Source organism: Mauremys reevesii, linkage group 7, assembly GCF_016161935.1.
Source record: "Mauremys reevesii isolate NIE-2019 linkage group 7, ASM1616193v1, whole genome shotgun sequence".
Lineage (NCBI taxonomy): Eukaryota > Metazoa > Chordata > Testudines > Geoemydidae > Mauremys > Mauremys reevesii.
In genome coordinates, this window is record NC_052629.1 from 111,180,792 (window position 1) to 111,193,439 (window position 12,648).

At 40.4% G+C, this 12,648-nt stretch overlaps 1 protein-coding gene across 5 annotated transcripts in view; it reads right to left on the minus strand.

Annotated features, from left to right (window-relative positions):
* ITPR1 (inositol 1,4,5-trisphosphate receptor type 1) overlaps window positions 1–12,648 on the minus strand; it is a 244,803-nt gene that overhangs the window by 95,309 nt on the left and 136,846 nt on the right. For 3 of the 5 annotated variants that reach the window (XM_039546364.1, XM_039546363.1, XM_039546366.1), the window contains 2 exons: window positions 10,710–10,858; window positions 9,828–9,939 (listed from right to left, as the gene is read on the minus strand). In XM_039546364.1, the coding sequence (XP_039402298.1) occupies window positions 9,828–9,939; window positions 10,710–10,858 (261 nt within the window). Of the gene's footprint in view, window positions 1–3,904; window positions 3,938–9,827; window positions 9,940–10,709; window positions 10,859–12,648 lie in introns of all 5 variants that reach the window. The other 2 variants (XM_039546362.1, XM_039546365.1) reach the window with 1 other exon arrangement.

The window sequence follows — 12,648 nt, forward strand, 5'->3', positions numbered from 1 at the left end:
CTACTTCAAGAAGGCACCGAAGAGCAATAACCAGAAACTCTGAACAGATCTGGGAACTAACTCGTATTACTACTACTAGTAGTAGTAGCAGTAGACACACTTTTTTTTGTTAAAAGGGAAACAAAACAAAACAAGAAATGACATGGACTAGAGCTCTCTTTAGAAATCAGGCTTTCCCTCAATCTTTCAAGCCACGTCTGCTGGTCTTCGTTTACATTTTGGTTCTATAGGAACTCCCTCTAAATGGGCACCCATTCAAAACTCTGGGCACCCTCAACATACAGAAGAGCATAGGGAGACACAATGTAAAAGTTGACCATAGCAGCACCACCTCTTCCTTCCACCCAACCACACATCCTCTGACCAATACTGCTTGAAACCCTCCATTACTATACATTTGGCCTTAGACCTTGGGCCTCAGCCTTTTGCTCACTCACACAGGTGAGCTTCGCAGCACATCCGGAAAGTCTACACATTCGGATTACATTAGTCCTTATGGAGAAAGCCATCTTGAGGAAAGGGATCCTTATAAGAGGGCCGAAGGTTCCCTTTAAATGAGGAGGGATGAGCTTGAAGATTTCTGCTGTTCACTACGATGGCAGTAAGGCAAGGAAAGATAAGTGGTCCCAGGCAGACAGGTCCCAAGCCCTTTGTAGATCAAAACCAGCTCCTTAATGACACTTGGGGGTTATTTGTTCTCTAGTTTTCAGGGATGTGTGTGTCAGGTAAGACTTATAAGTCTAAAGTTCTAATGCATCTAATTCTAGTACTGTACACTTATTTTGGTGGGATTTCGTGCACATAAAAAAAAGAGATCTACTACAAATTTACTGGATCCCGCGTTTCTTGTGAAACGCGCAACCCTGCAGCACTGTGAATTCTCTCCCTTGGAAAGTAAAGCAGTTTTCACTGAACCCAGATACGATATTGGCGGTTGCACAGCAGTTCATGTAAAATCCCACAGCATTCCATTTGCACGTCTAGTTCAAAATGGATCATGGACCAAGGACTATATTAACGGAGGGTTTAAAAAACCCGCAAACAACCCAACAACAACACTCTCCTATCCTCCACTCCTCGCAGATGGTGACTCCACCACAGTTTTCAAAGTAAATCCATGAATGTAAACCAAATGAACCAGATTAATGTAAAGAAATTGGGTAAAAGTCATTATTCTGTTCTTAATTCACACCACAGTTCCTTGATATTGCAAAAAAAAAAAAAAGTCTCAGAACAATAATCTGAAAGGCTAATCAACATACAATGTGTCCGTGCCATAACCGTTCCGGCTGTGCCTAACAGTTATGACCACACAATTATGACCCTTTATAATTCTTCCTGTTATGCAGGGGATTTCCTACTCAACAGGGTGAATTCCAGCATTGTTCACTGAGTAACAAAGGCACTCCCTTTCCACAGGACAGAAAGGATTTTAAGAGAGAGACTCCACCAACTTTGGTTTAGAGTTTCCTCATTACTGAAAGTGTAAGTAATAAATAATGGTGTGACTGTGGCATTTAGGGTTCTCCCCTCCCCCCCACTTTTTTTTTTAAACAAATGAACGGCAAGATTTTGAACCTATCCTTTGCCAAAAATATCTTAAGATAGCTACTCAGAGTGCCAGAAAGACTGTGAAATTAGCTCTGAATTATGTCATAATACAATAACAATATTACCTTGCCAACAGAAGGTCTACTCTGAGGGGCAGGAGTGAGTGGAAAACCATTTCAGCCATTCAGAAAAACTAGACTGTTCAGAGCTTAGCAGCTGGAGAAACTAAAAATAAGGAGTTCTGTTTTCTTTGACCCCAACTTTTACAGTTGCCAGCAGAAACTATGATGGGAAACATCACAGCTTCCTTTGAGAATTCTCAAAAAATCCTAACCACTGCCAGCATCTCTCTTTATAAACAGACACTGTTCATTTCCTGTGTGTTTATAAACACACCTGCTCCATCCATGGAATTGTTCCATAAGGGAGCAATAAAGCTCTTATTTTCAGCCAGAAGACTAAGTTCTAAATTGGGTCTGCACTCTCTAACTGATTTATTGAGGAATGAGATGGAACATTATGGCCAGAGACTAAGAGGAAAGAAAGAGGGAGTTTCATTTTATGACTTTAATTTGCAATTAAACAATCTCAAGTTCTGTCTGAAGTTCCTCCAAGATAAATTATACATACCATTTGGGGAAGCTGCACTCCCCACAGAAGCTAAAGGGTCTAGCACCTGATTGAAATGTTAATATGTTATAAATTAACTTCTCAAAAACAGAGCCCATTTCCAGTGGAGCAGTCTAGCTTAGAGAGAAATCTTAATTAGTAAGAAAAAACAAATCACATCCAAGGTTTGACATTAAACTCTGCCGCCAACTATTTTAAGCTCCCCTGTGAAGCCTGGAAAGATATAGTGCATGAGTCTCCTCATATTAGCGTAAGGTGAGGAGTAACTCTACTGGAGTAAAGGGACTTTAAATGGTGTGAAATGAGTAACAGGAAAATCAGCCTCATTGTCTAAATATATCATACACAGTTTCCATTAATATATGCACTAAGTGATTATAACCGCAAACAAACACAGACAGCTCAGTTCAAGATTGAGCATTATGAGATGGGCAGGTAGGATTCCAAATCCATTTTGGCAGACAGGTTCCCAAAAGATTATATTTATTCCTCAAAATAATGGATGTTCCAAAAAAATAATAACTGAGATCATTACTAGATTAGGGTTAAAGGAAAATGTTTCAGGGGAAGCCAGTTTAGAATATTTTTTAATTTGAAAAAATAGCTAGTATAAGTGTTTTGCATTTTAAGGGGATCCGTTTCGCCCCAGACAGAAGGCTGGAACAGCACAGAGGAAACAAAGCAAGGGCAGAAGACCCTTTTTAATGAAGTTGTTAAATAAGTAAACTACTTGCTGGGCAACAGATATACTGTACAAGTATACAGAAAAACGATCAGTCTCTGAATTTGTGCCCACATTTTTTGGGCATATAGGATGGTTGGTGCATATAAAAGTGACAGCATTTGGACATTTAGCTACCCCAGCTGGAAGATCTCACTCAAACATGGCCCTTTGCCTTTAACGTAGGCGTGCTGCATTCAGTGTAAACACCCTATTTTAGGCTGCTGCTTTGCCAGGCAAAGATTAGGCAGAGATTTGCCACAAGGTAGCTTTCACAACCCCTACGTTTTCCCACATATTCACAGGCCAAACCCGAATAGGAAGAAACTGTGACCACACCTATATATCCTGCTGAACTCAACAGTCATCAAGTTACTCTCTTTATAGGAAAGAATAACACACTGATCCTATGCAAGGGCCCATTCCCGTCTATTGTCTCAGGTGTGCTACACAAATACATTATTAATGAGAATGATTGCTCATAGTTAGTAAGCACAGACAGTTCATTTAGGGTCTCCTCCCAACTGGCTTCTCATATTCTTTCCCACCAAGTATAAATGGGTGCCATTAAAACTTAGTATTAACCTTTCCAGATATTTAGATTAACCACCCTATCTTCCAAATTGTAAGTTAGGCAATACAGTGGTACTATAATTACTGTGGAGTGACAAATGCTAATGTTTTAATGGTACTGACTGCAGCTAGTATTCTAAAAGCACTCAGCTCTGATCCTAAGCAGTATGCGTACTATTATACCACCAGATGATTGCAGCTTGCCAAAACTACAACTACATTTGGGATAATACTTGGGGATAACGACAGACAGAATTAGTTATGGTAACTACCAATGTAGACACATGGCAGACTAAACTCAACTAATTCACTAAACAGGTGCAGGAGTCAGAACGCTCAACACTGGAAAGACAACATGACAGATCACATTGCGACTCATAAAACAAACATCATGGAAACACTGCCATGGAAGAAAAATACAATTAAGACCTCAGCATTATCCAATTCATCAATGGTGATCAACTGGAAAAGAAAAAAAGAGAGAAGAAGGAGAGGTTGAAAGCAAACATTAGTAAGCGAAATTACAGATAAATCCGGCATTAGGAACTTTGATATTATTTACCATTTCAGTGCTCTAGTTTGGTATTCTAAAATATCACGAGAGGCATTAAGGCTAGAGCAAGGCTCTCTGATACTATCATCTTCTTAGCTGACATCTGCTCTACTGGAAATATTCTGCCATGGAACTGAACAGACAGGATGCACTCATGCTTTATTCACATACCAACTGTCAATCCATACAGATCGGCTACACAAGCACCAAGAACTTCACCCTTGGGCATAATAGTAGGCTCCAGCGTGTGAGTGGTCAGCAAGTTGGCAACACAAGATACCCGTCTTAGTATCTTTACAGAGAGTTGGGTAGAACGGCAGCAAGAAGACAGAGAAGCTGAATTCCAGGTTAAGTCTCAAAATCTGGGTTACCGGAGTTGGTACAACTGGACCCTAACAGACCTGCTGCCACTCATCAGAAAACATTTGTACGAGCGAGGTGTTTCAGTGAAAGTCACAGTCTGGGCCTATTCTATGCTACTAACATAGTATGGCTTTCAGCTCATTAGGAATACCACAGCGTACTACTGATCACTGAGAACGCTGAGCAAATGCCAAGATTTAAAGAGTAGTTGTAGCTGTGTCAGTCCCAGGATATTAGACAGACAAGGTGGGTGAAGTAATATCTTTTATTGGGTAAAATTCTGTTAATGAGAGAGAGAGAGAGAGAGAGAGAGTCTCTCTCACCCACAGAAGTTGCCCAATAAAAGATAATACCTCACCCACCTTATCCCTCTAAGAAATCTCTTCAGCCATATGTAGTTTCAAGCATTCCACAAACGTACAACTGGATTTTTTTTTTTTAAATTCAGATCAAGGGAAAATCCAGGAAGTAACACGGGATAACTATGAAATGATGGGAAAGAGGTGTGGGAGGAGTGTGTGCACAGCTCTACTAATTCGTAGCACAACAAAAAAAAGTCAGCCTTTGAAGTGAAAAAACCATAACTCTTGTAACAAATACTTTGTTGCATGGGAGGAGGACGAATCACAGACATTCTGCATTACACTGTGGCCACTCCCGCAGTCAAACGGTAGCACAACAGGCTAGCATCTGGGAAAAAGCATTGAGTATTGAGCTTGGATTTTCAGTCCACAGGCCAGCAGCCAACATTTCTCCCACTGGATCTTAGTAGTAGCATCTGGGCTCTGATCAAGTCCTTTGTATGTTGCACAGGAATCACAGCAGTACTGTGGGCAGTCTGGGATGGAACCAGAAGTCATGCACAGCCTTTGACAAAGGCCTTGGCTGCTGGAGCCAGACAATCTTGTATTTTCTCTAGATGTCCCTTCGATGGGAGGGAGACTGAGTGAAAATACAAGTACACAGGTAATATAATGCTGGTGTGTCTGGTTTTTATTGGGGGGAGGAGGTCAGGCATGTTTATAGGGAGGGCAATGCCTCTAAAAAACAGATCGGTTGTCTATTAGCAGACTGGCTGGTCCCAACTATTATACAGTATACACTGCAGTATACAATATAACAAGATCAGACACTAGACAGAACCTGTCCTTACACTTCTTTTGCTAAATTCTACTTCAGGTCTGACCTGCAGCTCTCAATTCCACAGTAGAAAACTACCAGCTCTAGCAGATTATAGTGGCAGAGAGGTAAACAAATGCCTACTAGGGATTAAGATAATAGTAATTCAAAGTTATGTAGAATGGAGGCCTCCAAATGCCATAGGAGATGACAAACCACATGGTTAAAGTGGGGATGAGCATTGGGGATAGGGCAGAGGGGAGAGGACTAGACTTTTGCTGAATAGCATAAGTGAAGTCCTACCCAGGATGGAACTAAAAAGAACTTTGGCTCTGCCAAATAAACTTTTCTCATACTTGAACAGAACAAAAGCCGAGGTAAAGTTTTACAAGAGTGGGGGAAAAATGAACAGGCACTCATAACTGTACATGCATGCAGAAACTTTGTCATAACCATTTTAAATTTATTTCAATCATAACCTGACATGGAGCTGGTTTAGCAAGTTCAGAGATCATTTATGAAAATGGGATATGAAGTCGTTAACCATATTTAAGAAAGGGAAGAAGAAGTGGTAAACAGAGTGGTTTAAGTAGCCTCTCTTTGTTGCTAAAATTTCTTACAATATGTAGAAGAATCAAGGAGAAAATAAGTAGCTGTTAGCATTCACAATATATTCTAGTACGAATTATTTGAATGCCCTTATCTGCAACAGTACTGCTCACACTTCTCAGATTGGTTTACAATAAATTAGGAGTTCTCCTGAACAGATGCAACCCTATCTACCTTGAGTATCTTCAAGAACCCTAAATTCAACAAGGGTAGCACAAGATTATTTTTACTTCAGAATAGCTTTTAAAGAAATGTGTGTTGCCTTTAAGTGGTGAATAAATGCAGTTAGGAGTAGTCACCAGGTAGAAAATGAATCATTCTACTTCTTGAGGCCAGACAGTCGAAGTTTATCTATAACTAGCAGCTGATAGCTGGCAAACAGCTTTTCCCCTTACTGAAATCTGCTTCATGGGCTATTCTATTCTTGTACTGCATGTATTATGTAACTGATCAACTATGGTAGAAGTTGATATGTTTCATCTTTGCTTATCTTTAACTTGGAAGATGTTTAGAATTTTGTAGAGCTTTACAGGCCAGTTGTGGAGACAACATAATTTAGTTTGGTATCAGTGTTTTAAAATTAATTTTCAGTATGTTCTCTGGCAATATCTGCAGTCCCAATTTTACCAAAACCCTGGCAAAGCTCTGATAAATGAAGTTTGCTTGAAGAAAAAAATTTCCAGTGGTATCAGTGTCACGATATACAATGGATGGAACAGATTTTTATTTACTTATTTTTAAAGACTGGGTTGGTTCAGTTGATTCCAAGATATGCCACACCCAATCTCATTTTACATTCCTTAGGCTAGACATGATTGGTGATGTCCTTACACTGGTTTTAATGGAAAAACTCAGGATGAACATGCTCCAAAGAGTTTAGTAGCCAACTCTATATACCCTGAGGTATAAGTAGTTTATTTGTAATGCCAAGTACACTAGAAGCTGGCTCTTGAGTAGTGGCAGATATCACCTCTCAGTCATGAAGTCAACATTTACGTTAATCAAAGGTGTGATTGTGGTTTGGGTGGGCATATCTTGCTAGCTTTAATCTAGCTAGCACAGTTGAAAATAGTGACTACATCATGGCACAAATCCCAGCATGGTCTAGTGATACAAATAGGTACCTAATTCAGGGTCCAGGCGGGCTTGCACAGCCCATGCTCCCACATCTTTCCTGCTACTTTCAGCTGTGCTAACTAGATTAAAGCTAGGTTTCAGAGGGGTGGCCGTGTTAGTCTGTATCAGCAAAAACAATGAGGAGTCCTTGCGGCACCTTAGAGACTAACACATTTATTTGGGCATAAGCTTTCGTGGGCTATAACCCACTTCATCAGATGCATGGAGTGAAAAATACAGTAGGCAGGTATCAATATACAGCACATAAAAAGATGGGAGTTGCCTTCCCAAGTGGGGGGTCAGTGCTAACAGGGCCAATTCAATCAGGGTGGATGTGGCCCAAACTAGTGCAGGTATGTCTTTCTGAGCTGCAATCACATCTCCAACTGCAGTGTAGACGCATCCTCAGAAATGAGCCATGGCTACCTAAGGACCATCCTAAGCCCTTTGCTAGAGCAGCATTATCTCTTTTACAGGTTTTGCCTAGTTGACTTCCATATGAGGCTAGAAAGCAGGTAAAAAGTGAATAAGCTAGAGCCAGACAGAGAGAAGTTGAAGGCTCTCAAACAGCAGCGGGTTAGAGTGATATTCAGTACAAACTACTGTCAGCTTGTCAAGACTGGAAGGCAGGTTTAAAACATCTACATGCAGGATGCTGCCAACACCCCAATCCTACTTGCAGGGGGTTAGGGCATGCCACACAGTTATTGTTACTTTATTTAAAAGAATGATTACTGCTGCTTGCAAGCAAGGCTTAAAAGCAAGCAACTTCACAGAGCTAGGCAAAAGGTGCTGAGTTGGGCTGGATCACTGACATGGGAGGAAGTTGTGACACCGAGAAGCGGCATTCCCAGATCAGACAGGGAGTGTAGCATTGCCCATCCCCACCTCCAGGGTATTTTCCTGGGAGTCTCCTGCTCATTTACGGTATTGCGTGGGTGCACGGCAGGGCATGTGGCTGGCAATAGCCAATATGCTCATGGCATATTGGAGAAGGATCCTCATCGCTTTGCCTGGGTTTATCTTTGAGATTGTTGCACTCCTGGGTTTCGCAAGCCTGCTGTTTGCCAAGGGGGGAGTGACATGCCTCATATCCAACTAACCTTGGAGTGGGCTAAGGCTGCCTGCATCACCCTCAGATTGGCAAACTTGAACTAGCTCATCTTAGTGGTTTCTCCACTTTCCACTGCCTACATCAGACAGCACTCCTCATCCTCCCCTGAAGGGACGGCCTTAGACAAGGGTCTGTAAAGAAGCTGTCCAATCTTTAAATTTTTGCCTCAATCATCATCTAAGACTGACCAACTTAGCACTTGGTCATGACTTCAAACCCAGCTTGCAATTAACTTCTAATTAGAGAGCCTCATTTATAACACTTACTAAAACTATTCAATTGTCCATCTGCATAAAAGAACTCTAAGCAAACTGCTCACAGAGATTTCCTTTTCTACCAACTCTGTTCAACCACTCAATTGCTTCCCTCCCTGCTTTGTAATTGTTGCCTCTCAAGTGCTCATGGGCAGTTGTTTCTGTGGGCTACAGAGATATGATTCTGTTTCTTGTGTACTGCAGCTTTTACATGTAAGAGTCCCAACTGTCTACGAGAGGGCATGACCATGAGGCATTTCACGCTGGAGACTCAAGTTAGAGACACTCTATTTTCTCTCACACAGATTTTATCTTTGCTCTTTCTTTGCTTGCTGTTTTCCTGAATTTAAAATGAAAGCCATCTAGATTCAAAGCACATTTCAGTCTGTGTATGGAAAACATAATGGTTCTTCTCTCTGTAGCTGTCCCTAAGATGTATAGTACCTGTTAAACTCCTTTCATCCACCAAAGATCATGCTCTAATCTTTTCAGCGCTTGTCACCCTGCTTTGGGTTCTTTTATCTTCCATGTCTTCATAAAGAGACAATAGAAGCAATGCTCTAAAGACGGGATACCTACCCCAGCGTGTCAATACAGCTAAATCAAATTGAAATATGCATCAATATATTTAAAGGAGTAAAAGTATGAGACTGGGTGTGTAAGTGTGAGAGATACGCACATTATTCAGACACAGAGAGATCTATAGCTCCAGAAAGAGAGACTCCTTCTTGATGGGAAAAAGGAACAGTATGTTAACGGAAAACTATTAAGGTTGTATACCAACCAATCTAGAATTCAAATTCCTCAGTACCACAATAGAGAGAAGCTAACTCAGCTACATATAAAAGTCAAAATTAAGCTATCAAAAGAATCCTCTTATTGACAGGTCACATGACTGCATGGACAAGTCTCCTATAAGCAGCTATAACATATGGCTATCTTCTATAATGACAACCAAAGGGAACAGATTCTACATTGCTGATCAGAATGCAAACTATTGCAGAAATTAGATAAAGCTGATATTCTAAAATAAGAAGCCAGAGTAATTAACTAACTTTCAATTTAATGTCATGATCTTGAAAGCAATTAGTTGACTAGAAATGTTTTATCCTTAACCCGAAGTATAAATAGAAATGTAAAGGCTTAGTACTGTATTTTCCTCTCTCTCTGAATAGTAAAGACAGTGTTGAACAAAAGCAAAATGATAAATTGTAAATTAAGTACCTTCTCTCCATAGCCTCTATCTTTGGTCATCATTTCCCTGAGTGTCTGTAATACTTTAATACATAGTTTCTCCTCATTCTCCTCCAGCAGCTGTTTAGTGTGTTTTATTAACCTGAAAACAACCAATTAATCATAGTTTGTTTTAGTACTAATTTTTCTAAAAATCAGGACAGCATTGGTCAAAGCTACAACCATGAAGTTAATTAAAATGTGGTTTTGTTAGGACCAGTATATACTAAGCTGTCGAATACCCCCTTAATAGTAACACTTGCAGAGTTATCATGAATACCAGTGAAGCTATGAAGGGAACTTAAGCATTCCCACCTGAGTAACAGCCAGGCAAAAATAAATCTATATATATATATAGGAATCAAGAAATCATATAGGAGTGGGGGAAATTAAAAATTGAAGGTCCACTATGAAAAACCAGTAACATTAATGAGACACTAAATAGTGCATCTATTTCTTCATTAAAGAAAAAAAGAATGTGGACCTTGGATAAGGCAACTGGAAACCATACGATGACACAGACTTCAACTTTGACTCACTACCCCAATGGTAAGAGGTATAAAGGCAAGTGTTTTGTCAACACACTCTTGGGACTAGAGTCAACTGGCCCCAAACTCACTAATAAGGAATAACTCTAAAAACATGTGTAGTCATTTGTATTACAGTACACCCCGGCCATACACTGCTCCAGAATTTGTAAGCATCACCTGCAAGGACAGATTGACCAATATGGACAGCTGTTGTCAACTCCTTCCTGAAGACAAATGAGTTTATTTTCCTGAGGACAAGTTGTGTTTAACACAACACAACACAACACAGGGGACTGCTCTACAAGGAAAGCACTCTTGCAGAGAGCATTAGGAAACAACTTACTTGCAAATGAAGCCTCCACTTTCACATTTTCTCCTTGCATCTGTGTTCTCTGGGAAGAGCAGCTCTGGCCTATGAAGAACATCTACCAGCACTGACAATTCAGCCTGCACTAGGGGGCGTAAGCGATCTTCCAATGCTGATACTATATCCTAGGAAACAACAACATTCAGGTTTTGTCAATCCCAAGCAATATCTTTGGGGACCATGTTTTATAAAGTTTATGAATGGTTTATGTATCACTGCATGCCAGGGACAGTATACAACTCCAGAGGGAAGGAGTACCACAACTCCTCCAAGAACCAGAAACTGTGTGTGCATGTGGAGGAGGAGGATGCAGTGATTAAAGTGAGTCACTTAGGTTGTAAACATCTCCAGAGAGACATCAGCCCCAAGGAGGCTTGTATATGCTAGTTCAAACTAGGTTCCCAGAGACCAACACATAAAGAAATGGCTTTGGATATAAAAAAGACTGGGCTTAAAGGGACTCAGGGCCTTCTTTCGGATCCAGCAAATGGACAGAACCTTCTGTCCAAGAGGGACCCCAATCCTTGAAGAAGGGTTGGAAAGATTTCAGCCTATTAGGGTCTCAGTAAGACTGATGGGTGACTCCTGGAATGTTTAGTGTACGTTTAAATCTGTTTATTCTTTTTACTCTGTTTTCTCTGTAATGCTTTTTTCTGTAAGAATAAAGCTTAGAGAGGGTAGTACAGTAACTTGTAACCTGACAGCAATATGCTGTGCATAGCCCTCTGACAGAAAACACCACACAAGTGCTGGCTGTTACAATGGGATATCCCCCAAAAAGCCAATCTGTCTAAGGCAAGGGGCGGTGGTACCTTCAAACCCCTGACTCAAAGAAAGTGGGTCAGGGATCCCTACTCAGAGGCAGCTGATGGTAGAGACCGTGAAATCTGACCACGCACTCCTGGAGTGGACCAAGAGCGGGGGGGAAAAGGAGGGGTAGATACAGGTGCAATTTCCATGAAACTGTCACAACTGTATCCTAGAAAACAACATTCAGAAGTTATACTCAAATCTGAAATGTTTTGACAGACTAGTGAAGACTTCCCTGTTTAAAAAACCCACCAGATTACAAAACATTAGCATTCGCCTAACAAGATCCCCGTTTTATTGGCCACTGAATGTTACAACTGGTGCCATCATTTTCAGCGACTCCTCAGATTACTTGGTATTTTCCCATTTCTGTAGGTGGCTCTTGCCTATAAGGAGTGAAAAGCCAATGAAAATGCAGATTCTCTGTTATACTGCAAACTTCTGCAATAATGATCAGAAAACACTACGCTTCCTACTGATTTGGACCAACAAATTAATACAACTGGTTGAAATCAGGCAAAAAAAAATAAATCATATTTTCCCCCCTTTTCAACCATTCTTATACATGAATATTCTGCAGAAAATATATTCTAGAGAGATTCATCCCAATCTCATTGAGCAGAAGTTACAGAACTGCAGAAAAAGTTACTGAGAGGATGTTTATTCAAATTGACATGCCTAAGTGGTCAGAAAACAGAAGAAGAATAGGGGACTAGAGGAACTGGACTACCTTTACTGGACAGTATTTTGACTTAGATCCAATTTAGGCACAAGCAATTTAAACCAAAACTGCACACCAGGAAAACATTTTCCCCCACTGAACCAATCTTTACGGATAAAGATATAATCTAAAGCACTTAAATTTATTCAGTACAAAAAGTAAAGTGCCCTATTACTGAACACTTAATCACCCTCAGGTCTTGATATTAGTACCGAATAAAGATGTAATTAATGCATTTCCAGTATAAACCCTGACCTGACCTGGTCTGCCAGCATCACAAGTAGTCAGAGTATATTGTTTAAATTTCTTTTGAGTAGAAATCAGCATGAAATTGTACACGTAGTACTGCTTCAGACAGATTATTTTGTTCATTTGAGGAAGCAA